Raw genomic sequence first — 26,626 nt, forward strand, 5'->3', positions numbered from 1 at the left:
TTAGCCAATGTTTACACAATGGTCAGTGAGAGATGTGTTCACACAAAATAAAGGAAAACAGTTACATATAGTACATAGAAGACCTTTGAGAGTTAAACAAAGACTACACACACACGCACGGTCACACACACTAGGGGTCCTGCGAGCCCGAGCATCTCACCTTTGTTTCCCTCTCCTCCAGTAGGGTCTCCAGTCTCTTCTGCGCGGCCCGCCCCTCGTGATCATCGCTGACAATCAGGATGATGTGGTTCCATCGAAACTCTCGCATCATGTCGAACCACACGTGAGCCTGGTGGGAGTACGGGGGGACAGTCCGCAGAAAGGACAAGTGGATACTCTGAAGAGAAAGAAAATGAAGAAGAATGAGTGAGAGGAAGTTACTTGCTAGTCATCCACAGTTTTGGTGACATTTCTAACATATTCATAAGGTCTTACATTAGCTATTTTGGCAGCTAGCCAAGTAGTGGAGTAGAATTTGTCTCTCTTATCAGTTTCAATTCCCAGGGACCTCTCCATAATTTCCCCCTCCCACTTCTCTCTCTCTCTCTCCCCTTCTCACTCTCTCTCTTTCTATCCCATCTCTCGTTTCTTCCCCTCTCTCTTCTCACTCCCTACCTTTAATTTCTCACCTTGTCGGAGTAGATGGACATGCGTGTGGTGAGGCCCACCACAGGGATGCGGTAGAAGCCTGCGGTGTAGGACACAGGCGTGGGGGTGAGGTGGTCATTGGACTGGGGAGGATGACTCACCAGGATGGCATACACCTGCAGACACAAGCATGGGAATGACAGATAACCACACTTCCTGTACAGAGAGTTGAAAGGATAAAAAAGTGTATGGAATATTGATTCATCACTGCGACATGGAAATGTCACATCAGCTTTCTCCTCTTAAACCATCCTCATTTAGCAATATGACTGCTTAGTAGATAGATATTTATTTGGTTCAAAGCTGAATGGCACTCTACTAACAGCTTTTTACTGCGCAACTGTATATCAATTCTTAGATGAATAGGATTCTTGAGAAATGGAACATTGATCCAACTGAAGCGGGAAAAAAACATGCAGGCATGATGGTTTAGTGCGTGCAGCCCGTATGGTTGGGCTTCAAATGAGGTCTTCCATCCAGAGAGCGCTTCCAGGCATCTACCACCTGTCATAGACCCTCTCATTGAGTCTCTCACATGGTTAGATCTCCATCTATGCAGTTACCAGACACTGTTACTTGCATTTGACATGTAGAATACTGACAGCTTCCTCCTCCCTGCAGCCCTCTGTGATGATGAATGGAACTCAGATGTCGTGGAACGAAGGGAGATATGTTTGTAACGTAACCATTTCTATCAATTACAACCATTACAATGAAGAGGACCAGGGACACGGTCTGTGTGTGTCTGCGTGTGAAAGAGAGTGTGAGAATTTGAAAGAGGGATGGGGGAGGGGTGGTTCACACCTCAGCTCTCTTCACTACATGATATTGCTGCTTTCCAAAGCAACGTAACGCTTCATGTGAATGTGATGGACCAGGATTTTAGTAATGTGTTTCAGTGTTGGAACAACTCTCAAAGGGATAACATCACAATACATAACTTATGAATGTTGTTTTCATTGTTAGGATTAAATTGCAATAGTTGTATTCACATGTCCTGAGCAATAGCTATAATGACCTAAAGAAGAATCACACTCGAAGTGAAAAAGCCAGTTATTCTTTCCAGTCTAGAGGCAAAAACAATTGCATACCATACACTCGTGTGTCTAACCAATACAACATCAGTCTGCATTAGTTATTGATCTAGCAATGAACATGAACCAAACAGTTAAAACTACAAATTTCAAGTGATCAAATCATAATTTGACATAATACAAACTAAACGCTAACCCCCCAATAAGACGGGTGACATAACGTCAGACCAGCGAGACATGCACCACAACTGCTACCCCCCAAATGCTTTGATGCAGTGGGACGTTACGCATGCGGCAATGTCAGCAGTGAATATAAAAACAGTTTTAAAAAATGTCATTGTTAAAGGGATACTTGCAAGATTCTGGCATTTAATCCCTTGTTGTCAGATGAACTCGTGAAAACATATTTTTTTTTTTAATTAGCTGTAGTTTAACCTAGCATTAGCTCGTGAAAGTACTGCTAATTATCCACGAGTCCTTCTGACTCTGGGTAAATTGAACAAGGGCCTAAATGCCAGAATCTCGCAGTATACCTTTAATGATGAGTCACTGATTTCACTCTTGGTTAGTTAGTTCATTTCAGTGGATTTGCAGCTGTGCACACTGAAGTGGAGTTGGCCTCTCATCCCCCACAAATCTGTGTTTTTGGCCCTTAGCTTTTAGCTAAAAGCTAAGTAGATTTTCCATTTCTAACTGATATCATAAAATAATAACTTTTGGATGAGATTTAGACCTGGATTCAATCACATCAAGCGTTAATCGGCAATAGCAGACACCCCCATAGCTGTCAAAATGGTGAACAGCTGCTCTTGCAATCATTGTCTGAAGCCACACCCGCCCCACTCATGTTAGAAGTTCAGAATGAGAAAGTGTAGGCAATATAGAAATAATTACGCTCAAATTTAAAAATCATTAAACTATATTTGGAGAACTTCTATCATCATAATCAGTGTAATCCAGTGTTCGAACATGTAAACAAGACTGCATGGGATTTCTGTTAATGCAACTTCGTGCAGCCAATGGCAATGTCTGCTTTAGGTGTAATTATACCCTGATGAAGACAGCTTGGCTGTCGAAACGTTGGATATTACATTTTTGCATCTGAGCTCCTAGTGTGCGGCTCTCCTTTATTTTGAAGTTTTCTACTCCGCTAGCCAGCACCTCGCCTAAATGGGTGTGCGTTTCTTTTTCTTCTAGATTGCTTTAGGTGTAATGCCAGGAGCTGCTTGTGGATTTGACAATGCAATTCCACCTCTTAACACTGCCAAAACAACTGCTATGCTGATGTCATTAAAGCGTATCTGATTGAATAGGTTATATTAAACCTTGAATACATTGCTTTGTCTGACTAATAAGATACAGATATGGGGATAGAGATTTGGCCACTTCCAACAGACCATTTTCAGGCCATTTACTTTTCATGTTAGGCCACAAGTTCAGGTTTGGTAGTTACTCATTACATAGTCTACTGTTTATGTAACAACGTCATATGCATATCTGACATACAATTTCAATTCAGCTTCCATTTTCTTTCGGAAGCTCGATGGTATTACCAGAGGTGACGGATCTCTGAAAAGGACGCAGTTTCATAGTATTGTTATCATAGCCTAAAGGGCTAGGCTCTAAGAGATATTGTGAGAGTAACGACATTGCGGTATTGATTATAAAAATGGTGTAACAAATTACACGTTTTTTTTTGTTGCAAATAAACAGTTTCGTTTAGGAAAATATATCAAATGCAGTCAGCTCAATCTGCTTGAAATATGCAATAGAAGCAGGTGGCACTGGCACAGTGTTTCACAGGCAGGCATTGAGGTTACAGTCTAGACAGATGGCATTGTCTGTTTATTGCAAATGAAGTGGTCACTGATCACAATATATCGACCTCATCTGCCCTATTACTCACGTCAGCCAGTTCACTTGAAACAGACACAGGATGATGCAGCATCACACTAAATAGGACGATTAATTCCCCTCCAAATAGTGGGCATAGGCCTCATACTAATTTGCACAGCTTAAATATAGTAGGCTTCATAATCATTTTAGCCTTATAAATGGTTCTGATTGATATGATGGACATTTTGCACCAATGAATAGATGGCTAAATGTCCTGGCTAAATGACTCATCTAATTAGGCAAATAATCATTTAACTCCCATGCAGGGACATGCAGGGACAACGGATCCCTCCTGAGATACCTGGTTAGAGATGAGGTCCTCGCAGACGGAGAGAGCCATCTGGATAGCGTTGGGTTTGTGCGTTACGGAGATGGCGGTCAACTTGAATTTATCTCTCCCGTAGATCTGATTCGCCTGGGTCACCGCATCCTTAAAGACTTGCTCGTACCTCTTCTGACTCAGGACTGCTCCGATGTTCACTATCTTCGGCTCGCAGCCGCCTCGCGCACAGGAGCACGAGAGGAACACCGCCAGCAGAAACAGACGCATCGTGTGAACGATCAAACCGCACAGAGGACCCCGGTTGCGTCTCTCCCTCGTGTTGGCGGGTCGGCTTGCCCGGCTTCTGGACTGCACGGTTCACCCGGTTAAAAAGACTGGAACCACCGTCCCCCTGGACAGTGGGGAAAATCTGGACAGCTGATTTATGGGAAATGCGGAGGAATGTTCATGGTCAGGACCTCAACCGCTGTTGGATTATTTTCGTAATTGTCAGCAGCCTTTCTTCAAACATTTTGATTTTCTTTGTCAATTTCCACCATTTTCTTTTTTCCAATGTCGATAGAAACGAGTCAGAGCATATTTTGCGGTGTATGCGTTTTCCTTTAAGTGCAGTGTATCGCTCTCCCGGTCCTCCGTGGGCTCTGTGCGGGGCTTTGCTGTGAAGTGATTATTAGACTGATGCGACGCTTGGGGCTGCGGCTGTCCTTGGTGCTGACAGCTGTGCCCGCGCAGTGGTGCGCGCTTCCGCAGTCTACCTTTTGATTTTGCGTTGACCTTATGCTGCTAGAATGAAAAGTAAATAAAATAAATTAAGGTAATCACAGAACATAAATGTATCTTGTTTTCAACATCTCATCAATTATGTTATTCATTATAGGACACGCATCTTAGATTATGAATAGGGGATCAATGACAATCAAAAAAACATTTGTGTGTCAGAACAAAAATAATTGAGGTATCAATGAAAATTGACACCTCAATAATCCAGTGATCCAGACGATTCCAATGTGTGATTTTTTTCTCCAACGGCATTGCTACAGCGCACGGAGCAGATGGACCCGAGCCTGCATGCTCATTACGCTGAAATGGGTCGCCGTCTCAGTTAAACTGGCTCACACTGTAAATCAACATAATTCTACATACCCAGGTGGACCAGGACCACCCATTTTAGGTTACAACTCCACCTCTTTACATCCAAACATCTAATCAATTATGTAGCCATGTTATCCATATTTCAACCTCGTAAATCTTGCAAACCTCCAACGCTCCAACATAACCACAGTACTTTTATGACGCTTGTCTACTGCAAGCCCCTGACATGGGGATATATATAGATAAAAATGCCAGAATAATTTCTTGAGTTGTATCTAAAATTTGTGTCTAATAAACTATTTTATTTAGACTAATTCCTAAAGTGTGACATGAATGTGTCGTTTTATCTCATTTGTATTGACAGATGTGTATACTTGCTAGATGTTTTGTCCGATTGTGGGGTCGGGTAATGTCATTTGAAAGGTCTGAATGGAGAGAGGGAACCAAGTGTCCAAGTAACCATGTGAGGCACAAGAATATCCGTCTTGGTAAGCACATTTTCAACCATCCTGGTAACCTAGGAAACAAGCCTCTCTCTCCACAGTGTTACATTTCAGAAAATTCATATTACCTAACACATTTATTGAACATAAAAGACATTATGGCACAGCTATTACTTTTATGCACATCACACTGGAAAACTGATAAAGCATAGCAGCCTAGCCTAGGTTCATTTAGACAAAATGCCATTGCAATTGGAATGTAGGCCTGCCAATAGCCTATCCTATTTCTGCCCACATTAAACCCCATATGTTTCTCAGTCAAATCTGATGTTTCTGGGTTAACTAGCCTATAAGGTCAACCAGGGTTGTAAAAGGGATGGGCTGTTTATAAACCAGATGATTAGTGGTTAAATCTAATTTGTTTAATCTCCTTTAATAAACAGTCAATTCATTTTCATTTAGCAGGAAATAATCTGTGAGCCCTGTTGTGTGTTTAGCAAATGTAAATGGCATGTGCACATATATTTTCAAATGAAAGAGACATTTTGGAAATGAGGTCACAATTGATCTGTCTACTGAATTATACATTACGAACGCAGAGATGGCCCTCTATGAGAGGCACACAAATAGGCTAGAGATGATATACAGTGCCTTCGGAAAGTATTCAAACTCCTTGACTTTTTCCACATTTTGTTAGGTCACAGCCTTATTCTATTAAATTGTTTTTTTCCCTCATCAATCTACACACAATACCCCATAATGACAAAGCAAAAACAATTTTTTTTGAATTTTTGCTCATTTCTAAAATAAAAAAAATGTAAATATCACATTAACATAAGTATTCAGACCCTTTACTCAGTACTTTGTTGAAGCACCTTTGGCAGCGATTACTGCCTCGAGTCTTCTTGGGTATGATGCTACAAGTATGACACACCTGTATTTGGGGAGTTTCTCTCATTCTTCTCTGCAGATCCTCTCAAGCTCTGTCAGGATGGATGGGGAGCTTTGCTGCACAGCTATTTTCAGGTCTATCCAGAGATGTTCGATGGCGTTTAAGTCCGGGCTCTGGCTGGGCCACTCAAGGACATTCAGAGACGAAGCCACTCCTGCGTTGTCTTGGCTGTGTGCTTAGGGTTGTTGTCCTGTTGGAAGGATTCTCTTTGCCACAGTCTGAGGTCCTGAGGGCTAGGGAGCAGATTTTCATTAAAGATGTCTCTGTACTTTGCTCCGTTCATCTTTCCCTCGATCATGACTAGTCTCCCAGTAACTGTCGCTGAAAAAAAATCCCACAGCATGATGCTGCCACCACCATGCTTCACCGTAGGGATGGTGCTAGGTTTCCTCCAGACATGACACTTGGCATTCAGGCCAAAGAGTTCAATCTTGGTTTTATCAGACCAGAGAATTTTGTTTCTCATTGTCTGAGAGTCTTTAGGTGCCTTTTGGCAAACTCCAAGTGGGTTATCATGTGCCTTTTACTGAGGAGTGGCTTCCGTCTGGCCACTCTACCATAAAGGCCTGATTGGCAGAGTGCTGCAGAGATGGTTGTCCTTCTGGAAGGTTCTCCCATCTCCGCAGAGGAACTCTGGAGCTCTTTCAGAGTGACCATCGGGTTCTTGGTCACCTCCCTACCAAGGCCCTTCACCCCTGATTGCTCAGTTTGGACAGGCGGCCAGCTCTAGGAAGAGTATTGGTGATTCCAAACTTCTTCCATTTAAGAATGATGGAGGCCACTGTATTCTTGGGGACCTTCAATGCTGCAGAAATGTTTTGGTACCCTTCCCCAGATCTGTGCCTCAAAAAAATCCTGTTTCCGAGCTCTTTACGGACAATTCCTTCGACCTCATGGCTTTGTTTTTGCTCTGACATGCACTATCAACTGTGTGACCTTAAATAGGCAGGTGTGTGCCTTTCCAGATCATGTCCAATCAATTGACTTTACCACAGGTGGACTCGAATCAAGTTGAAGAAACATCTCAAGGATGATCAACGGAAACAGGTTTCACCTGAGCTCAACTTCGAGTCTCATAGCAAAGGGTCTGAATACCTATGTAAATAAGGTATTTCTGTTTTTTATTTTTACTGTTTTTACTGTTTTTTTTATTACTGTTTTCGCTTTGCCATTATGAGGTATTTTGTGTAGATTCATGAGGAAAAATTTTCATTTAATACATTTTAGAATAAGGATGTAAAGTAACAAAATGTGGAAAAAGTCAGTGGGCCGGATGGATGGGGAGGATGGATGGGGAGCTGAATACTTTCCGAATGCACTGTATCATAATTAGGCATAGGAAACACATCGCCCTCTTATGAAGTGTGTGGTCTCCGCAGGAATGGAAACAAAACTATTAGTATAGATGTATTCAATAGATTTATTAATTATGAAATTGTATTTAGAGCAATGACAACATCTTAAAGGGGGAGGGACATTACCCCTGCCTCAGGCTTCTCGATTGGTTTAAATAACTACATCACTGTCAACTACATCAACTGTCAACTACATCACTGTCATATCACCGTCATATAAAGTAACCTTTCATAACACGGGTGTCAAGAATAGAACAATTTAACAGCCCGACTGGTTTTCAGATAGCTCAGAGCCATATAGATATACAGTATGACTATCCATGGCTGTGGCTCTGGGATAGCTGTTAGACTGTGGCACTGTGGGTGTGTGTTAAACGCTGCCTAATGAGAGCCACTCAGAGGGAAGGCCAACAGCAACAAGGACTCTTGTTTGCTGGATTCCTGTAGTAGCCCTTAGTGTCTCCCCTCCCTCCCTCCCTCCACCCACCCACCACTCACATATCAATACAGCAGGGCCAGCCTGCAATGCAGCCGTTATATAACGATGTGCACTGGCGGAGAACAGACGTATACAAGCAAATAGACTCAAGAGTCTCATTCCACTCCAATGAGACACACACACACTCTCTAGAGTTCTCACATGCACACACACGATCATCCACCCACACAGAGACAAGTACATACATACACATACCACCTACACAGTGGAAGGTCTCTCTCTCTCTCTCACACACATACTTCCCTCCTACACACTAACACATAGCCTGGCAGCACTCTATTTGTATGCCAGCCATAACCTTTAGTTACATGTTGCAATGTGAATCAGTAGTAGCAAAACACAGGTACTCCTTTCAGGTGGGGAACCAATAATGAACAGTATACCTTTAAGAGAGCATTCTGAAAAGTATTGCACCAGCGTCCCTTTGCATTGCTAAGTTCATCTACATGTGTGTGTGTTCATCAAGTTCTGTGACCGTTTAGCCACATTAGTTGATTGAGAGGTGGGAGTAAAGCATTCTTCTGCTGTCAATATGTTAGCATAAATAGAGTACTGTAATTCATAAAAGCGGGTTGCCTAAGCGTGCCTTCTGAAGATGCATGTCTGATGTGTTTCCTGCATAAATTACTGATGAGCAGCTCTCCGTTGTTTTCTTTGGCCCTGCCCCAATGGCCAGCGGCAGTATTCCTGTTCTGTTTGTCAGAGAACATTCATTTAGTAGATGTATACTTTAATGGAAAAGAGGTGGCTTACTTAATGATTGTTTGGTGCGGGGTTGAACTAAAAAAATCAAAAATCAAAAGGTGACATGTAGTGTAATTGAGGCAATTTACATGTCAGAACAATCAAGCATCTAAAACCAGGATTTCTTACTAACTCAGTCTTATTGAAAACGTACTAGTACATATCATGAAAATACAACAAGCTGGACTACAGTGGCTAGGAATAAACAGGAGGAACACACAGTAGAAGATATCCAAATTGCTAAAGTAGGCCAGAGGGAAAACAGAAGGCCCAGACACTACAAGAGATGCACTGAAATATTTCAGGCTATTTTTAAGCCACTCTGACCTTGTTCATCCTTAGATGGAGGCAGTTTCACCATGTTTCCAAGAAGTGTGTACCACAGTTAATTTGTATCCTTTATGTAAAATCACTCAATCCCAATATTATGCCAAGGTCCATGGAGGATTCCTCCTTTATTGAGAAATTTGAGAGAAACACATGGTTCATTGATGATTGTAAAACTAAAGGCCCATTGGTAAGACAGACAACACTGTTATAAATAATGAAATACAATGGATGTTAAAGGAGATGAATGTGTATAGATTAACCAACTATCTACTTCACTAGAGTGAATAACAACACTAGCACAAAAACAGGAAGGAAGACAACCAGCAGACAGCTCATCTCCATCAGGAAGAGAAGCACCAGGAATATCAGGTAGCAGCATCGACAGTGTTGTTGCATCTGCCTCATCATCTGCATCAGACAAGGAGGGTACAGGCAGCATCCACACAGCAATATTGACTCCATGCGAGTCTGCAGCCTCTGTTCCATGGCGAAGCAGAGTCGTGGGGCTGGAATGGTCTCAGGCAGAGTGTCTGTGATGATAAGTACACGTTCAGAGCTACTGACCTGGTGGTACATCATATCCTCCTGCATCCTCTGGATCTCCCAGTGAAGGAGAGGAGTTTTCTGTCGACATAAGGGGCACTGCACCCGGCTAGGGTCTGCTGCACGCTTAAGGATGGTAGCCAGACAGCAATGGCACAACGTGTGGTCACAGTTCAACAATGCCATCCGATGGTCTCCCTGAGAGTCGTACAGTTCACTGCAGATGGGGCACTCATTGTCCCCTAGGTTGTCACTATTTCTTTGACTCCCGACACTTGTCCCTTTCCTTTGAGGCTGCTCTGTGTTGTCAGAATGGAGCTCTTGTTGAACAGATGTATTTTGGTCAGCCCCATCCGCTGGCCCTGTTTGGGTGACTGGTCTGTGAATTTGCTTGACCTCTCCCAGGACATGCGGTTGTAGAAGAAGGGGCTTTTTCACTGAGCCATCCTCTCCCTGGTCCCTCTCCTTCTCTACCTCCTTGGTTTCCTCAACAATACTTAACACTGCAGGACACCTTGCTCCAACAACAGAACAAATAATTTCCTCATGTGTCACGTCGTTCCCTGCTTGCCCCGTTTCAAGGTCACCCGCTATTCCATCCATAATTTGTTAGATAAAACTAAACAGTATTCTGTGTCAAGTTTCAGATTAGGCTGAGCAGAATTCCAGTGGCATGTACAACCCAGATCATTTAGCTAAGAAAGTTCCGTCACAAAACTCTACCTGGACACAGCTTGACTCAATGTGAAAGTAGGCAGTAGTGTTGACGTAATGCTAGCCTCTCCGTCAGTGAAACCAACCTCGATAAGCACTTTCACAGTGATAAGCCCAAGTGTCCAGAAGTGCTAGTGGCCAAGCAGTACACTGAGCATTCCACTCAGTTCAACACATTAAAGCTTGCTTTGGAAGAGTTTGTCTACAACTGCAGTAATGCAAGAGCAAACACAATGATTTGAGTATGTTTATTCTGCTGATTTACATAAATGCTGCATTTCTAGACAATGCATTTACAAAAATAATATTTCCAATCTGCTGTGTCATATGAACAAAGGTGGGTTAAACACATATTATTGTGCTATTCTACCTTTGCTAATCATTTTTCTAAACCAACCTCCCCACTTTGGGGTAACTGTGAGTATTGGCCATAAAGGGCCAACTGGGATCAGTTAGAACAGTCACACTAACCCTGACCCCTGACCCAGAACTTCAATGCAGTCACAAAGCACATTCAGCTTCATCAGTACACTTATTCACGGGTCATTATGCTCACACTTCCATCAGAGCAGACAGACATGTACAGTATTTGGTACAACCTAACGGCATCATTGTTGTCACAGAGTGCAGACAGAATCTGGCTCTTTGGAGCAATCTCAGAGTACAGCCAGTAACACAGCATCATATAATGCAAGTACATACCAATGGTCTGTATAGACCTGCACAGTCACAAAGCACTAATATGGTAATAATGTACTGTATCATTAGCACAGTAACACCATGTTAGCACTCTCACAGCTTTTCTCATTAGGGAGCATGTTTTAAGTCTGGCGCGAAGCAACTCAATCAAACAATTTTGCCACATGATATTTGCTACATTTGAGTGCATATATAGTGCACAACTGCGGTATGAAGCCATGAAACTCCTTGGATAACCCCGCCCTTCCTCATCACAAACGGGACTCACAGCTATGTAATAGAGAAAGAACAAGCTACAAACAACAACACTGAGTTTCTTATAGGACATCTCTGCTAAATACTTTGTCAAAATGGCTTTGTCAATAAGCGATCCACATGTAAATATATTCTGCATACTGTCTTGAGTAATGACCTTTGACTATAATTGTTATCCTCATGTCTACACAGTGTGCGGTAGTACTTCATTTTACTGTTTCCACCTGGTTTTGATACTTTCTAATACTTATTTCAAACTATTCAAATTCAGCATTTTGGTAACTACCTGGTACCAACATTCCAATACTGTCATCATACTGGTGCATAGTACAAAGGAACTGCATAATCTATTCAGGGTTAATGTGAGAGAACCACTATCAGTTGGCAGGGTCAATCAGAAACTGAGCTTTAAGATATTTTCCAGGGGACACAAACACTCCTGAAAGGGCCTGAAGCTGGGGCTGGGTGCCAGCTTTCATTAAACATTAATGCTTTAAGCACTCATTTTGGAACACAGTGATGTCTTCACAAGTCTTGATTGCCTGATTTGGAGTTTCCTTGAGAGCTTAGGCTGAAAAGAAATGTCATCTTTTAAGTTATAGCGAGTTATGTTTTTTACACTGACCTATTTTGTATGGTAGTCACAGGTCTATAATGCCAGGAGGTACAGAGATCAAACTGAAGCCTGCTGGAATCATGTAACAATGTACAGACAGCACACCGGTTTCCAATACATTCCTGTTCATTCACACAGTATAGACTCTTACTATCAGCTACAATAAAGCTAGGCAATTCTGGCATATCTATTCATATTGGTTGGTTCTGCTGGGTCTTCACAGGAATATGGGCTGAATCCAGTAAGATTGAGATGTGGATAAACTGGATTGTGAAAAGGGAGCAGTCCTCAGGTCCCATCAATCCTATAGGATCACAGAGTAGCTATAGCTTGGCACTTAAACGAGGTCAGAGCGAATCTCACCAAGTTCCCACAGGAGTGTTCATTTGGCCAAAGATAGTCTGGTCTCTTTTTACACCTGTACAACTCTAAAGGGAGATGTGAGGGCATTCAGTTTCTTTGCTTTGAATCCTCCCAGCAACATTGTTTCTTGCTACGGAAGTCCAATTCAGTGAAAATGTGCAGCACGACTTCGGGGCTTTGGTAGAATAAAAGTCCCTTTGGGCACTTGGTTGCAGCTCAGTTATCAAAACAATAACAAATACTGCTTTTACTACAGCTGGTTTGCATCACAAGACCCCACAATCCATTAACCATGAAAGAGCTGACTGCATTGACACTATGGCTGCTACAAAAGACTAACAATTTTCTGGTGTTAAATTTATCCCCATTCAGAGTCCAAGGGTGTCCTCTTCTCTTTTATATTTGAATACCTTTTGGACATTGAACGTGTTTTTGGACCAGTACCTCCTTTTGGCTTTCCTGTGCTTCTTTCAGTGTGTGAGAGGTCAGAAGTCCAGTGTGTTGTGCTGGTAGCGCAGGCGAGGGCTGTTATCACTGTAAAACTGACTGAACCACCGCCTGTGTTTCTGGATGGCAGAGTCCTCCTTCACCAGCAGGGGCTTAGAGATGTACTTCTTATTGTTCCAGATCATCACGTCCCGCTCAAACTGGGACACAAACAGTCAGAACAACAAGGGGTCAGTTATATCAAAACCTGAAATAAATCAATCTGACAAGAATGTTCACATAAAAAAAAAAAAAACTGCTAATTAGTGACTTTTTCAAAGTCAAATTTCAAAGTCTACCATGTATTCTACCATCCTGTATATTCACCAGATTATGATGAATTGAATATTATTAAGGATACAAATAATCTGTATGAATTGACATGCATGATATTCATGGTTTGGAATATGATGTACCACATTGAGAACAGTTTGATCATTGGCTGTACAGTACAGTTCCTGTGTGTTAAAACGTGTGTACGAGTCTGAGGGCAGGAGTAATATGGGCAACATGGTGGGGATACATGGTACCTGGATGCACTCTGCCCTCAGGATGAACTTGGGCACCAGTGGGGGGATGTTGCTCTGGTAGAAGATGGTGTGGGACACACACTGCAATAGAGGCTCCACGGGCGTCACACAGTGCATGATCACACCCCGACCCAGGAAACTGTGGTCGAACAGCAGGAACACCACCCCTGGACCAACCTGGAACACACAGACATATATTACTGACACATACACATCATGTCCATGTACTAAACATAGTGTAGACACAATTCTGGACAGAGCTAAATGGACCATTCATAAAAAACGTAGTTGATTTATGGTGCTGGACACATCAGACTGAAACACTGTTATTGATACAATACTAAGGTGAATGTTAATTGCTTTCTATGATGAGAGTTTTGATACTATTCTATGTTCTGCCTCTACAGCAGCCAGGCACCACACTGTCCAACAGCAGTTGACCTAAGACAGAGTTATAGGTCGTCTCCACACAGCCAAAGGTCTTGTTCAACGTCACCATAGTGACTGAGGCAGCTCGTTTGGAAGCAGCCATGTATACACAAATCCAAAAGCACAGTGAAGCGAAAACAAGAGGTGACAAAGCTGTCTGAATGGTCAGTTTATTCCTTTGAGATGGTGATATATATCTAAGCTGACGGAGAGGCTAAAAGCAAGAGCAGTCTTGGCACTGGGTGGTCTTGGCCGACACACTTGTTGACAATGATGACTTCAGCTGTGTTTTATGACTGAATTCAGCACCTCAGGGTCACAATTTTCTAAACACTATCTAGTCTGTCTGTGATTATCTGTACCTGTCGAGCCACTACATCCATGTCCAGCAGAGGCCAGTGGCGACCAAACACAGTCAGGGCATGTTTCACCAGCATCTGGGAGCAGTGTTTAGTGGGCTCAGACTCAGCTTCCCATTGCACCTGGAAAAAAAACACACACACACACACACACACACACACACACACACACACACACACACACACACACACACACACACACACACACACACACACACACACACACACACACACACACACACACACACACACACACACACAATCAAGTATTTGTAGGGACACACCATTGAGGAACCATTTAAAGAAGTTCTGAACGTATATATAAGTAGGGCCCAGAGTGGTAAGGTCACATGGCCAGGAAGCCCTTACCTTCCAGTCGTGCCTCACAAACTCCCAGGTCTTGCTGTTGGTGTAGCGCAGGTCAACCCCACTCACAATGCCTGGTGTGTGCAAGTGGGCCAGGTGGGCAATATCTGCTGCATTCTCAGGGATCTCCTACAGGTGGCAGTCACAGAGAGGAAAAGGCACAGTTGACTTTCTCTTTATAAAACAAAGTCTTCAGGATTTACTAAAGAACACATTGACCTAAAGTTATCATATGGTAAAAAAAAATATATACCAGTATAAAAGTAAGACTTTTTCTTATCACACACACACACATCTACAACAGACAACAGACCTCTATGTGTGCGTTGATGAAGTGCTCTGTGCGGCCCCGGTAGACCCATTCCCCTCGTGTGATCTCCCCCTGCTCTGGTACAGTCCAGCCAGGTTCCTCTCCGTCACAGTGGAACCACACCAGAACCTGACCATTGGTCTCCATACTGCGCCAGCAGCGCACCTTAGCAAACTCTGGCACTAACGATCCACAGAGGGAAAATAAACAAAATCATTATATTGCTCTAAATGACAAATCAATCTGTTTTTAAAATGTAAAACATTACACTGTTTACAATCTCGGCACCCAGAATCAAATCAGCTACTAATTTTCAGGCTGTCACGAAAGACTGCAGTTGACAGAAGTAAAATCCCACATTATTTTAGCTGGATACATTATAAACATGGTTAAATTACATTACATTGAGTTGGTCGTGGCTTCTCACCTTTCTCTGCATAGGGGATCCTCACACACTTTCCGTCTTCCCCCCGGAACTGCCAGCCGTGGAATGGGCACTCTATGCTCTGCCCCACCACACGCCCCCCCACTGCCAGGTTGGCCCCCAGGTGTGGGCAGTAGGCATCCACCACGTAGGCTTTGCCCTCTGTGCCCCGGAACACTGCCACCTGCTCACCTGGGAGGAAAACAGATTTGGGAAAGGAGGTCAAAAGTAACCTGTGAGGAGCTGGGTCTTAAAATTAGATGACTACTATAATAAAATACTTGAAATATCTACTTAAAGTCAATTAAGACAAACAAATGTGAAAACACCTAATTTATTGAATGAGCATTTTACTCTTTGAAGGACATCTAAAGAAATCTCTGAAAAGACTGCATTTCTCTTTAAATCCACAGGGTGTCCCCAGTAAACAATGTATTCAGGGCAACAACAACCGTATCCATAGGGTTGCCAACCCACCTGGCTTGGCCTGAACTCTTCTGTAACCAACCTGTACCTCCTGGCAAGCACTGAAACTATTCTAGGAGATTAAATAAATAGCTACCTAAATACCTATAAACAATTGGAAACAGCTGCGTTTGGTACACTTTCTTTCAATTGTAAACAATGTTGAAGGCCCTATTTCATTTCCTGGAATGAGCTCGGTCTGAGTTGGCAAGCTTAACAGTACAGTAAATTAAAAGAATGGACTGGGTGTGAGTCAGTGCCATTTATGTCATATTCTCACAATCATATTTTCAACAAAGTCAGTGTTAAATGCTCATCTGAGGTATGACCCCTGTCTCCTGAACTGTGTCACTGCATCAGAGAAGGGCGGGTGTGTTGTATGTGCGACCTACAGTATATATAGTTAAGTTGGACAGGACCGATCAGGAAGCTACAGGCACGTATACCACACTAAGCCACGGCCCACTGCATAGTGAGCCATCAGATTGAGACAGTGTGGGATTGGATACAGGACCAGAGGCCAAGCAGCAAACTAGCTGGTTTAGCTCCTGACTGTGACCCCACGGAGCTAAGATTACCTTCAGATTAAAGCCGCCCAACTGTCACTAAGGATAGGATTCAGCGGCCCTGGCAACGCTAGGCAATGAGTAGGCCCTCCCGGTTAAACCCTCGGAAACCGGGATAACGTCCTGCCGCCCAAATGACAGCAGATAAGTAGAGCAGGCTGTGACTGCAACCACACTGTCTGCAGGCCGGGACAGAATTAGAGAGTGTGCAAATGTTGACTGAGATATCTTGAGAAGAGTGTCCTAGACTGACTGTGTACTGCATAAAATAGTGAAACTGACTGGACTGACAGATTTCAGGAACAGGTGTGGCTATTTACAATTAAAAAAAAAAGAAATTAACAGACCGGAGCTGACAAATGTTCATTTTAGTCAGCAGAATCTGGGACAGGCTCTTACTGGTGGCTGGAAAACTGGCACAGAGAAAGGGGAAGAGAAAAAGAGAGGAGGATCTCGGTAAATCCATGTGGGGAAGTAGAGAAACTAGAGAGGCTTCAAAAGAGAGGATAGCATCAATCCAATAGGCCTTATGTGTTTGACTAATGATATGCTTACTGAGTCTAGTAAAGGCCGTGTTTCACTTAAAAAAACGACAACAATAATGAGTAGTGTATGAATCTGATGTGTCACTTTTTTTTTCTCCATCCAACATTGTAAATTGGAGATATAAATTGGAAATATAAACTGGGTGGGTCGAGCCCTGAATGCTGATTGGCTGACAGCTGTGGTATATCAGACCGTATACCACAGGTATGACAAAACATTTATTTTTACTGTTCTAATTACATTGGTAACCAGTTTATAATAGCAATAAGGAACCTTGGGGGTTTGTGGTATATGGCCAATAGGGCTGTATCCAGGCACTCTGCGTTGTGTCGTGGGGTAAGAACAGCCCATTGCTGTGGTATATAGGCCATATACCACACCCCCTCGTACCTTATTGCTTAAATATACTTCTGGGCTGCACACACACCATAACAATATGATATAGAATGTTGTCCAGGCTTGACGTAGATTCAGGTGAATACTTTTGGAACATTGAGCCATTGACTGCCTGGCTGCACTAGAAAGCAGTATGCGAGTGGTTTATTTTGACAATGAAGCACCGGACTACAGCCACAGAGCTTATTTGATATTGTTTTGAACCTAGTAGGAGACCTATAGACGGGAGTAGGCAAGAAGGAGTAGGCCGAGATTGGCTAAAGTAATGTCCAGTTGGTCAGAAAAGTATTGTAAGTTACTGACTGAGTGTCTTTGATAACTGCCTAGTTGGTTAGCTAGCTAACATACTACACTGAACCAAAAATATAAACGCAACATGTAACGTGTTGGTCCCATGTTTCATGAGATGAAATAAAAGATCCCAGAAATGTTCCATACGCACAAAAACATTATTTGTCTCAAATTCAAATCAAATCAAATTAGTCACATGTGCCGTATACAACAGGTTTGGGCACAAATTTGTTTACATCCCTGTTAGTGAGCCTTTCTCCTTTGCCAAGATAATCCATCCACCTGACAGGTGTGGCATATCAAGAAGCTGATTAAACAGCATGATCATTACACAGCTGCATCTTGTGCTGGGGACAATAAAAGGCCACTCTAAAATGTTCAGTTTTGTCACATAGCCATAGGTGTCTCAAGTTTTTATAGAGCTTGCTATTGGCATGCTGACTGCAGGAATGTTTACCAAAGCTGTTGCCAGAGAATGTAATGTGGAATAAGCCGCCTCCAACATCGTTTTGGAGAATTTGGCAGTATGTCCAACCCGCCTTACAACCGCTGACCACGTGAATGGCGTTGTGTGAGCAAGCGGTTTTCTGACGTCAACGTTGTGAACAGAATGCCCCGTGGTGGCGGTAGGGTTATGGTATAGGCAGGCATATGCTATGGAAAACAAACACAATTGCATTTCATCAATGGCAATTCGAATGCACAGAAATACCGTGATGAGATCCGGAGGCCCATTTTTTTTAAAGGTATCTGACAGATGTATATCTGTATTCCCAGTCATGTGAAATCCAAAGATTAGAACCTAATGAATTTATTTCATTTGACTGTTGCGTTTATATTTTTGTTCTGCAGTCAGCAACAGCATATAACATAAACAGATTAGCAGCAGCTTGTATGTGAGTGGGTGTGCGTAGAGTCAGTGTAAACCATCATTATCTAGCTACAGTAGCTAGATATTTGTCAGATGTAAAGTAAGCAGAATCGTGGCATGTCAGAAACAATGCATGTTGGCTAGCTAGCTCATGCTAGCTAGTTAGCGAGCAAATGCCTATAGATGTAACGCGGAGGTGAAGTCTACTTTCTGAATTAAGCAATAGAGTCGTTACTTCTAGAATTAATAGTGTTGTCATTTAGCTAGCTAGCTAGGCTAATCACCCTATTTGAAGCAGTTTGGCTGCAACATTTGCCCGGACTCAACAATCATAGGCTGCATCTGTCTAAGATTGCAGCTAACTACAGTCAAATAAGGGGCGTGTTGACGTCATGATGGAATAAGTCGAGGTAGCGTGAAATGATACGTGGTGCCATAATATAAATAATAGTTTAGCTATAAATTCACACGGATGCCATGTAATTTGTCGTAACCATTATCACAAAATGGCATGCATATTTTGGGGGGGGAAGTGTGATACAGACATGGCAGCACTGTAACGTTACTCTGAATAACCAGGTGTCACCTGGTCATCAGCAGTTGTCAAGTTTCTCCTCCAACAGTCCAATATCCTTTTCCCCTAACATTTCCATGTGCATACCTGTCATGGTTTGTGACCATAGAAATTGTGATGCTTTTAGGGGTTGATTCCGATTTAGGAATTTACGCCTTTCCTACGCACTTGTCAGTATCTGGTATTCAGACTTACCTCATTCAGTAACGTAATGCGCTCTACAGGTGTGGCTACCTTGCGCGCTCTGAATATACTTCATTCAACCGCTGAAATCCCTTCCACTTGCCAACATACAGTATTTTCTAGTGGAGTTTTCATTCAATGGCCAACATACAGTATTTTCTAGTGGAGTTTTCATTCAATAAGGTTTTCAGTACATTTATTTTAAGCCATCCCTTTAAATACGGTGTACCTTTTTAGTTAAAATTTTGTCGACAGACTTGAGAGACCATACATGTGTAACAGTATAGCTTCCGTCCCTCTCCTCGCCTCGAACTAGAGACCCTCTGCACACATCGACAACAGCCACCCTCGAAGCATCGTTACCCATCGCTCCACAAAAGCCGCGGCCCTTGCAGGGCAAGGGGAACAACTACTTCAAGGTCTCAGAGCGAGTGACGTCACCGATCGAAACGCTATGAGCTCGCACCCCGCTAACTAACTAGCCATTTCACATCGGTTACATATGCATATTCGTCCGTTTCAGTTGGTAGTTTTAAAATACTCTGATCTTGTAGATTATTTAGGTTTAGGAAAGTATTTACATTATAAATCATAAAAAAATGGTTTGGAGAGCCTTTACGCAAGAAAGAAAGAAAATGGTGGATTGATTCAATCTGACAATTGCCACATTCAGTTCTTCAACCCAGGTTAATGTTGGAAGATTAGTGTACATAGAATTATAATAGGGAGAATAGTGTACAATAGTAGGCTATACCCTCGCCTATTCACTGCACTAACTATGGAACTGTGTGAAGACATGGCCAAGTATTGCGCCATGCTTAAGGTTCAAACTATTACAGCTTGGTCTGCGCTCCGCTCCACAACCATTTAATTAACTTACTTGCCTTTTTTTTTCTTTTTTTTTACATGATCAACTTTTACTAATGATCCTCCACGACAGCGTTTACAGAGGAAATAAATGAAGGTTAACAAAACAATGTAATTAAATGGAATGATAATATAGGTGTAACAGTATAACTTTAGTCCGTTCCCTCGCCCCGACCCGGGCGCGAACCAGGGACCCTCTGCACACATCAACAACAGTCACCCACGAAGCATCGTTACCCATCGCTCCACAAAAGACGCGGCCCTTGCAGAGCAAGGGGAACCACTACTTCAAGGTCTCAAAGCGAGTGGCGTAACCGATTGAAACGCTATTAGCGCGCACCACCGCTAACTAGCTAGCCATTTCACACCCGTTACATAGGCTATACCAACTGAAGGGAACAGTAAATTGGCAGTTGAATATGTGTGGTTATTAAGCCAACTGACAGTCGATACTGATAGTGGCTAATATTTAACATGATAGAAAATAGGAGACCAAAAAAGTCCTGGTAGCCTATAATCATGACATTTGAGTGCCCATTCCTGCAAGTTAAAAGGCAGTACAATTTAAATTCTGTATAATGGCACAGCATTTCATAAACTCTACTAAAAGTTGCTATGTTGACATGCTTCAGTTTGCTGCCATATGATTGGTTTCACATTTGTCTCCAGTGATTATAAGGTCAAATAGATCTAAAACAAGTGTCACATAAAATGCACTATTATTTTATCCAAACAGATTACTAATTTACCAAGCTCTTATCAATAGCTCTTAACAATTTGTATATCACAGTGCATAGAGAATGGTGTTATTTCTATCGGATGCTTTTTACAGTTGGAACCAGTAGTTTTGCTAGACCTTATTCGTGGTTTCCTCATGCGTAAAAGTGGTGAAATTATTAGGGAATTAAGTCAAGGTCAGAATACGGCATATCTGTAGACACACCTCCGCCACACCTTAATTTATTCAATTTCCACCCCAAACAAATAGCAGGCGAACAGCATGCTATTCTTATTCTTAAATTCAAGGTCAGAATACCATAGAGAGAAGAGTGGATAAAAAGGGAATTGCATTCCATTTACGTGCGCTTAACTCGGGTCAGAATCAGGCCCTTACAGCATATTCCTCCAGTTACTCTCATGAGACTGTGTTTGAAGGGGGATGTAGAATAATGTGCCTGGGGAGAATTGGAGAATAATTAATCCCATAACAGGGGGAGATTGATCAACTCTTGCTGACAGATAATTAAAGATAAATCATTCCTAAACCAGCACTTTTCCCAGTATGGCAGTATACACTGTCAAAAGGGAATGTGGAGAGATGGAAGAATATCCAATGTAAAAAAAAATAATCCTTGTGGTCAAAACTTCAACAGTACTGGTCTCACATGAATCTTAATTTATAGTCCGTACTGTACATGTGAATGAATACAAATAGCACTGAAGTGGAGGGCCAAGAGTTTAATTTGAGGTTTGACACAACAAGACTTTTCCAACTCTTGTGTCTGCAGAAAGAAAACATTGCAGGATAACTAAAACAGTTGATTTAGTGAATCAGTGGGTCTCACCCAATAACTTGTTTTTATTTGACAGGTTGTGTGACTTTAATTCATGTCACCCACTCGACGAGCATTCTTAAATAGCCTAATCTCGGGCCTTGAATAGAAGTAGTCAGCCTCACAATGCATTGGTGTGTGAAGAGCATTAGTTTTGGAGGTCGGGGCAGCTAAGGTGTGTTGTCAGGCCTGACACAGCAGAGGCTTGTGCAACAAAACCAACACTTGGGCCTTCTGCTTTATTTATTGAAAATGGTTGCATCACCCTTTAGTAAGCATTTATTGATTTAATGACTGAGTCGCTGTTGTCACAGGTCAGCACAGACCACAGAGACACACAGCAGAGTTTCAGATGAAAGAATGGAGTAACTAAAATAAACATTAGTGGCCATAGCATCCACCTCCAGGATGCTGAAGCAAACACACATTGATGGTGATCAGGTCCCAGTAAACAATAAGGAGGTTGGCTTTTCAGATTAAATGTTTCCTAGCAGCCAAGTCATCAACTGTTCAACGGCCCTTGGTTAACAAAGGAAGGCAGGCAGGCAGATTATTTGAAACTTTCAACACAAAACCAAAATGGGCATTCCAACAATATAGGGTTTCTCCTGGCAAATTGGCTTGGCTACATCTAACTGCACACGAAGAACAATGAACAGGTGAGGCATTGCATTGACAAGGCAAAGGCAACGACCATTGAAATGTCAACAGTGAGCGCATATCAAACAATCTTCAATGATATGTATCTATGTTGGATTGTTGAGACCTGCCTTGGCAGGTTCTAAAGATATCACATATTCAAAGTTGAAACCAGTTCAAGATGATGGCAGAGAAATGGCAGACAAAATGTGCAGAGTGCAGTCAGCTAAAAGAGGTTATGTAATTATTTTTATAATTATTCAGTAGAACCTAACTCTTGAGTAATGATAAGAAATCCAATCACAATCGGCGTCGAACCCTGTTTGTCCCAATATGTCCAAATAGTTCTGCATTAATGTACTTCTGTGACTAATTAGAGAGTAGAATCTATTATATAACTGTCTGGAGACACTGATGACACATTCCTTTCTCTCATATCACACAGGGTTACAAATATGCTGACTGGATCATGCAATACAGATGTCACTGGAGTCAGAATAATACATGGCATTCCTTTCAGAAGTTATTTTAGTCCTTCGGGCCTAGATATTATTTGCCTAAGAGACTGTTTTTTACAGCTTTTACTGTGTAAAGGACAGTGAATCTCAATGCATAACTGTTTTTTTTCAAACAGGCATCTAATTACTGTTACAATGCTATTCATGATCTTTTCTGTGGCTAAAGTAGGTTACTGATTAGATCCCATGATAGAGCTATGAGTAGCAGGCAGCCAGAGCAAGAGGGCATCCCAAAGAAGAAAAAGAATATGAAGAGAATGTCAATGGCATATCATCATAGTGTTCTCTACATGGTAATAGATGATCAGTATAATGTCCTCCTCATGGGGATTAGTATTTTTTACAGTTTTGTGACTGCATCTTTTCTGAGGACATGCAAATATGTTCAGTAGGCTACATACAACACCACATGTACTGATTAGTGCATGTCAAATGTGACTGATTTCATATACAAATTCATCTTCATTGTTCCACACATTCTCCAGCTGACTATTTGGTGTCAGGCACTCAGCACGAGGCAACAAACTATCCATACTTGAGTGTACAAAAAAGTCCTTCGTTTGTGTAGATCCTGGAACCCCAGGTTGTCCATGCAAAAGAGGGCACTTCTATTGTTTACCTATTCCAACCACCACCACTCAGCAAGCGGAAATAGAGCTGAGACAAGGAAATGTACTATAATACAAAATCAGGTGTTCAGTCAATAGAATTGAATTGCATGTGTTATTACACCTAAGGAAATGCGCCAAAGCTGAACTTTAGAGAATAAGACCAAATGGGGTCCCGTTCTTTTACACAGTAGGGTTTCCATCATTTCAAATAGGCCTAATGGAAATACTTGAATTGAAAGAATGACTTTTAAACATCATCTGACTTACCTGATTATAACTAGGCTACTATAAGCACCTACACTGTTTATGTTGTCATATGAGACTTTGTATACAAATTGTGTAAGCTTAAATTATGCTTCAAAATTTGCCTAATCATGTTGGTAGGACACTCTTTGGTAGGCCTATGCACATCGTAGTGTGGCTTTTTGATGTGACAATGTTAACACAGGAAATGTGAGTCAGAGGAGTCTTGGACTGTTAATTGCAGGTAGGGTACATATATTTGATTTAACATCAACTGGATATGATGTTTTTTTACTCATGAGTGGATATACATTACACAGCGAGAGAAAGTGAGAGAGAAGGGAGACCTAAACAAGGACAGGTGCATTGTCAGCATCTCCACCTGGATTCGTTATTGGACTGTCCTGCCTGACGTGACAACCACATGTGTTACAATCTGGAGTGAGACAGGCTATTTTTATCTTGTGATGCGTAGCCTTAAATTCAACTGTGAGGTGCACTACTGAGACACTGTGTGTGTTGCAAAAAAACCAACATGTAGTGCACAAATGATTTGCTTATCTCAGAGACTGACATATTGTCGTCTAATCGAATGTGTTGTTGGTTTGTCTGTATTGTAGTGGGTGGCGCTGTGAATACCTAAAACAGTTACGTTTTTGACATCCCCTCGCTCCAGCATGTGAGAATCCAATACTCGATACCAGCCGTTGGGATAAACGGGTGGCAGTTCGCCAGTTTTTCGTCTCCGACGCACTTCGTTTGCCGCTTGGGCGCGGGAGCGACCGTCTTCGGCAATGTATCCAACCTCGTCGGGAGTTCTGAGCAGTTCTAGCGGGGCAAACAGCAGTCTATATAGCCAGCCCATAGCAAGAAGGGAAACCCCGGCGAAGATGCAAGCCACGGCCCGGGCTGGGGCACCTACAAGTCCCGCTTTCCTCCACAGCTCCGGGTATCCACCTCCTAAAATTGAGTCCAACGGGTCTCGCACGTGCACGATGAGACCTGCTACCACGCTTATCCCTATAACTGCCATCATCTTGCCGAGTAAAGACATGCTTTGACCTTCCATCCTCTCGTGTTATTTAGCCTATAAGGAGATCTCCAGACAGAGTACTCGGGTGTTTGTCCCTGGCTGCCACCCTCTAGCGGCCTGTCACAGCCGCGTCACCATGAAAACCTCTCCTCCTGTTCGGGCCACTGCAGCGCTGTCGCACTGATTCCTGTGCCAGATCGGCAGTGTGGCTTCACAAAAAGACTGACTTAATAGTTTGTCATACTGTAGTCTTGTCAGATGTGGCATAAATGTTCTATAGGCTATTGTCGTGATGCAGAGCACCTTGGAAAAGAGATGCGACACTTGGGTAATAGGCCACGCCTCCGACAGATGAGAAGTCAAGCTTGGGATAAGTGTTACATAAGTCTTTATACCCAGGCATTAGCCAATGGAACATTTTATCGAATTGCAGAAAACATGCTTTAAACCTGCAACACTATCTAAGCCCCATGACAAAATGTGTAGAATTGCAGGAAATTAACCTTAAAGCTGCAATATGTAACTTTTTGGGCAACCAACCAAATTCACATTAAAATGTGAGTTACATATCTGTCATTGTAATTGAAAGTCTAAGACGCAGTAGATCTGGTTTATGTGCACTATTTCTATTCTTCCTATTCTTTAGTTTTATTTTTGCATCTTTTACTTTTGGTTTTGTACACCAGCTTCAAACAGCTTAAAATACAATATTTTGGATTATTAAAAATATATTTCATGGTACAAGGATTCTCTATACTATACTGGCTTATTTTGTCACAATTTTTAGCATCTAGGAAATGGAGCAATTTCTGCATAGTGTACCTTTAAAACTTCAATTTTTCTCCCTGCTATCATAAGGCCACCAAAATGTTTTGCAACAAGGTTGTGGGGCCCCCAACCAAATTTTGCTTAGGGCCCCCAAAAGGCTAGTGCCAGCTATATTTTTACACCACTGCTTTTACTATATGCCTTCATCTTCCCTTTCTAGACATACCCACCAGCAAATATTACATGTATAGGCATTGTTGGGTGTTCATCACTGACAAAACATTATTCTAAACTGTGACATGTGGGTGTTTTGATTTGATTTTGTGGATTTTATATGGCAGTTGGCAACCACCTTTAAGGTGCATTACCTCCACCAACTGGACTGGAGTGTTGACCTTGTTCATCTTTCAATCACCCACATGGGTATACGCTGTCATTAAGGCAAAGAGTGGCTACTCCCTTTTTTGATTACTACATTATTCCATAAGTGTTATTTCATAGTTTCAATTTCTTCACCATTACTCTAGAATCTAGAAAATAGTAAAAATAAAGAAAAACCCTGGAATGAGTAGGTGTGTCCAAACTTTTGACTGGCACTGTATGTGTACATTTATTTTGAAACGCTCGCACACACATGGTCTTGTCTATATGTCAGCCATGTAGCTGTCACAATAGGACACTGGACTATCTCCTAGAATCTGAGGACTAGGATTTATGCTTACACCTGTCCATGTCCCGTAAATAAATATCGGATGATTTATGCAAAAATGGAGTGCACGCCTCCTTTTTCTTTATTTGCCATGATAGTCAATTGTTGAAGTGTCCTGTGGTAAAGTATATTTGTATTTATTTTCAAGTCCCTCAGCTAAGCACCTGATTCCCTTTTTGTTTCAAGCTGCAAGCTGGGCTGAAGCTGGGCTGAAGCTGGGCTGAAGCTGGGTACGCGTTCATGCCACTAGTCAAGATTCTGTAATAGGGTTTTTCAGTTTATAGGCTCTGGTTCTAACTGCACCTTCTTCCCAAAAAATGGCAAACCACTAGTGACTCTGAGCAACTCATCTAATCTCGGATTGAACTAAATTCCTTCAGTAAATTGTCAGTGATCTATGGTGGCAAAAATAAGTACTGCAAC

The 26,626-nt window shown here is 42.2% G+C and overlaps 3 protein-coding genes across 14 annotated transcripts in view; all 3 read right to left on the reverse strand.

Annotated features, from left to right (window-relative positions):
• Window positions 1-4,941, reverse strand: part of LOC129818501 (glutamate receptor ionotropic, NMDA 1-like) — a 38,494-nt gene extending 33,553 nt beyond the window's left edge. For 4 of the 12 annotated variants that reach the window (XM_055874449.1, XM_055874448.1, XM_055874452.1 and 1 more), the window contains exons 1-4: window positions 4,837-4,941; window positions 3,880-4,644; window positions 630-764; window positions 161-337 (exon numbers count right to left, since the gene is read on the reverse strand). In XM_055874449.1, coding sequence (XP_055730424.1) covers window positions 161-337; window positions 630-764; window positions 3,880-4,128 — 561 coding nt within the window. In that variant the 5' untranslated portion in view covers window positions 4,129-4,644; window positions 4,837-4,941. Of the gene's footprint in view, window positions 1-160; window positions 338-629; window positions 765-3,879; window positions 4,645-4,836 lie in introns of those variants that run through there. The other 8 variants (XM_055874450.1, XM_055874447.1, XM_055874454.1 and 5 more) reach the window with 5 other exon arrangements.
• A 4,192-nt stretch (window positions 4,942-9,133) lies between these two features.
• On the reverse strand, window positions 9,134-10,678 carry LOC129818505 (uncharacterized). The gene has a single exon (XM_055874461.1). It carries the CDS (start codon window positions 10,420-10,422, stop codon window positions 9,544-9,546), a length of 879 nt encoding a protein of 292 aa, XP_055730436.1. The 5' UTR covers window positions 10,423-10,678; the 3' UTR covers window positions 9,134-9,543.
• An 89-nt stretch (window positions 10,679-10,767) lies between these two features.
• On the reverse strand, window positions 10,768-25,095 carry LOC129818504 (cholesterol 7-desaturase nvd). The gene is made up of 7 exons (XM_055874460.1): window positions 24,333-25,095; window positions 15,374-15,562; window positions 14,950-15,128; window positions 14,640-14,765; window positions 14,274-14,393; window positions 13,483-13,659; window positions 10,768-13,113 (listed from the first exon to the last, which is right to left on the reverse strand). The coding sequence occupies exons 1-7, from the start codon at window positions 24,760-24,762 to the stop codon at window positions 12,952-12,954; spliced, it is 1,383 nt and encodes a 460-aa protein (XP_055730435.1). The 5' UTR covers window positions 24,763-25,095; the 3' UTR covers window positions 10,768-12,951.
• Window positions 25,096-26,626: the final 1,531 nt, after the last annotated feature.

This window comes from Salvelinus fontinalis, chromosome 21 (genome assembly GCF_029448725.1).
Source record: "Salvelinus fontinalis isolate EN_2023a chromosome 21, ASM2944872v1, whole genome shotgun sequence".
Taxonomy (NCBI): Eukaryota; Metazoa; Chordata; class Actinopteri; order Salmoniformes; family Salmonidae; genus Salvelinus; species Salvelinus fontinalis.

Excerpts from the sequence above, each read along its gene's own strand:
- LOC129818505 (XM_055874461.1), bottom strand. The coding sequence starts at position 10,422 with ATGGATGGAATAGCGGGTGACCTTGAAACGGGGCAAGCAGGGAACGAC.
- LOC129818504 (XM_055874460.1), bottom strand. The coding sequence starts at position 24,762 with ATGGAAGGTCAAAGCATGTCTTTACTCGGCAAGATGATGGCAGTTATA. Across the intron at positions 15,129-15,373 it reads GATCCCCTATGCAGAGAAAG|TGCCAGAGTTTGCTAAGGTG; the intron begins GTGAGAAGCCAC and ends GTGGATCGTTAG. Across the intron at positions 14,394-14,639 it reads TTGTGAGGCACGACTGGAAG|GTGCAATGGGAAGCTGAGTC; the intron begins GTAAGGGCTTCC and ends TTTTTTTTCCAG.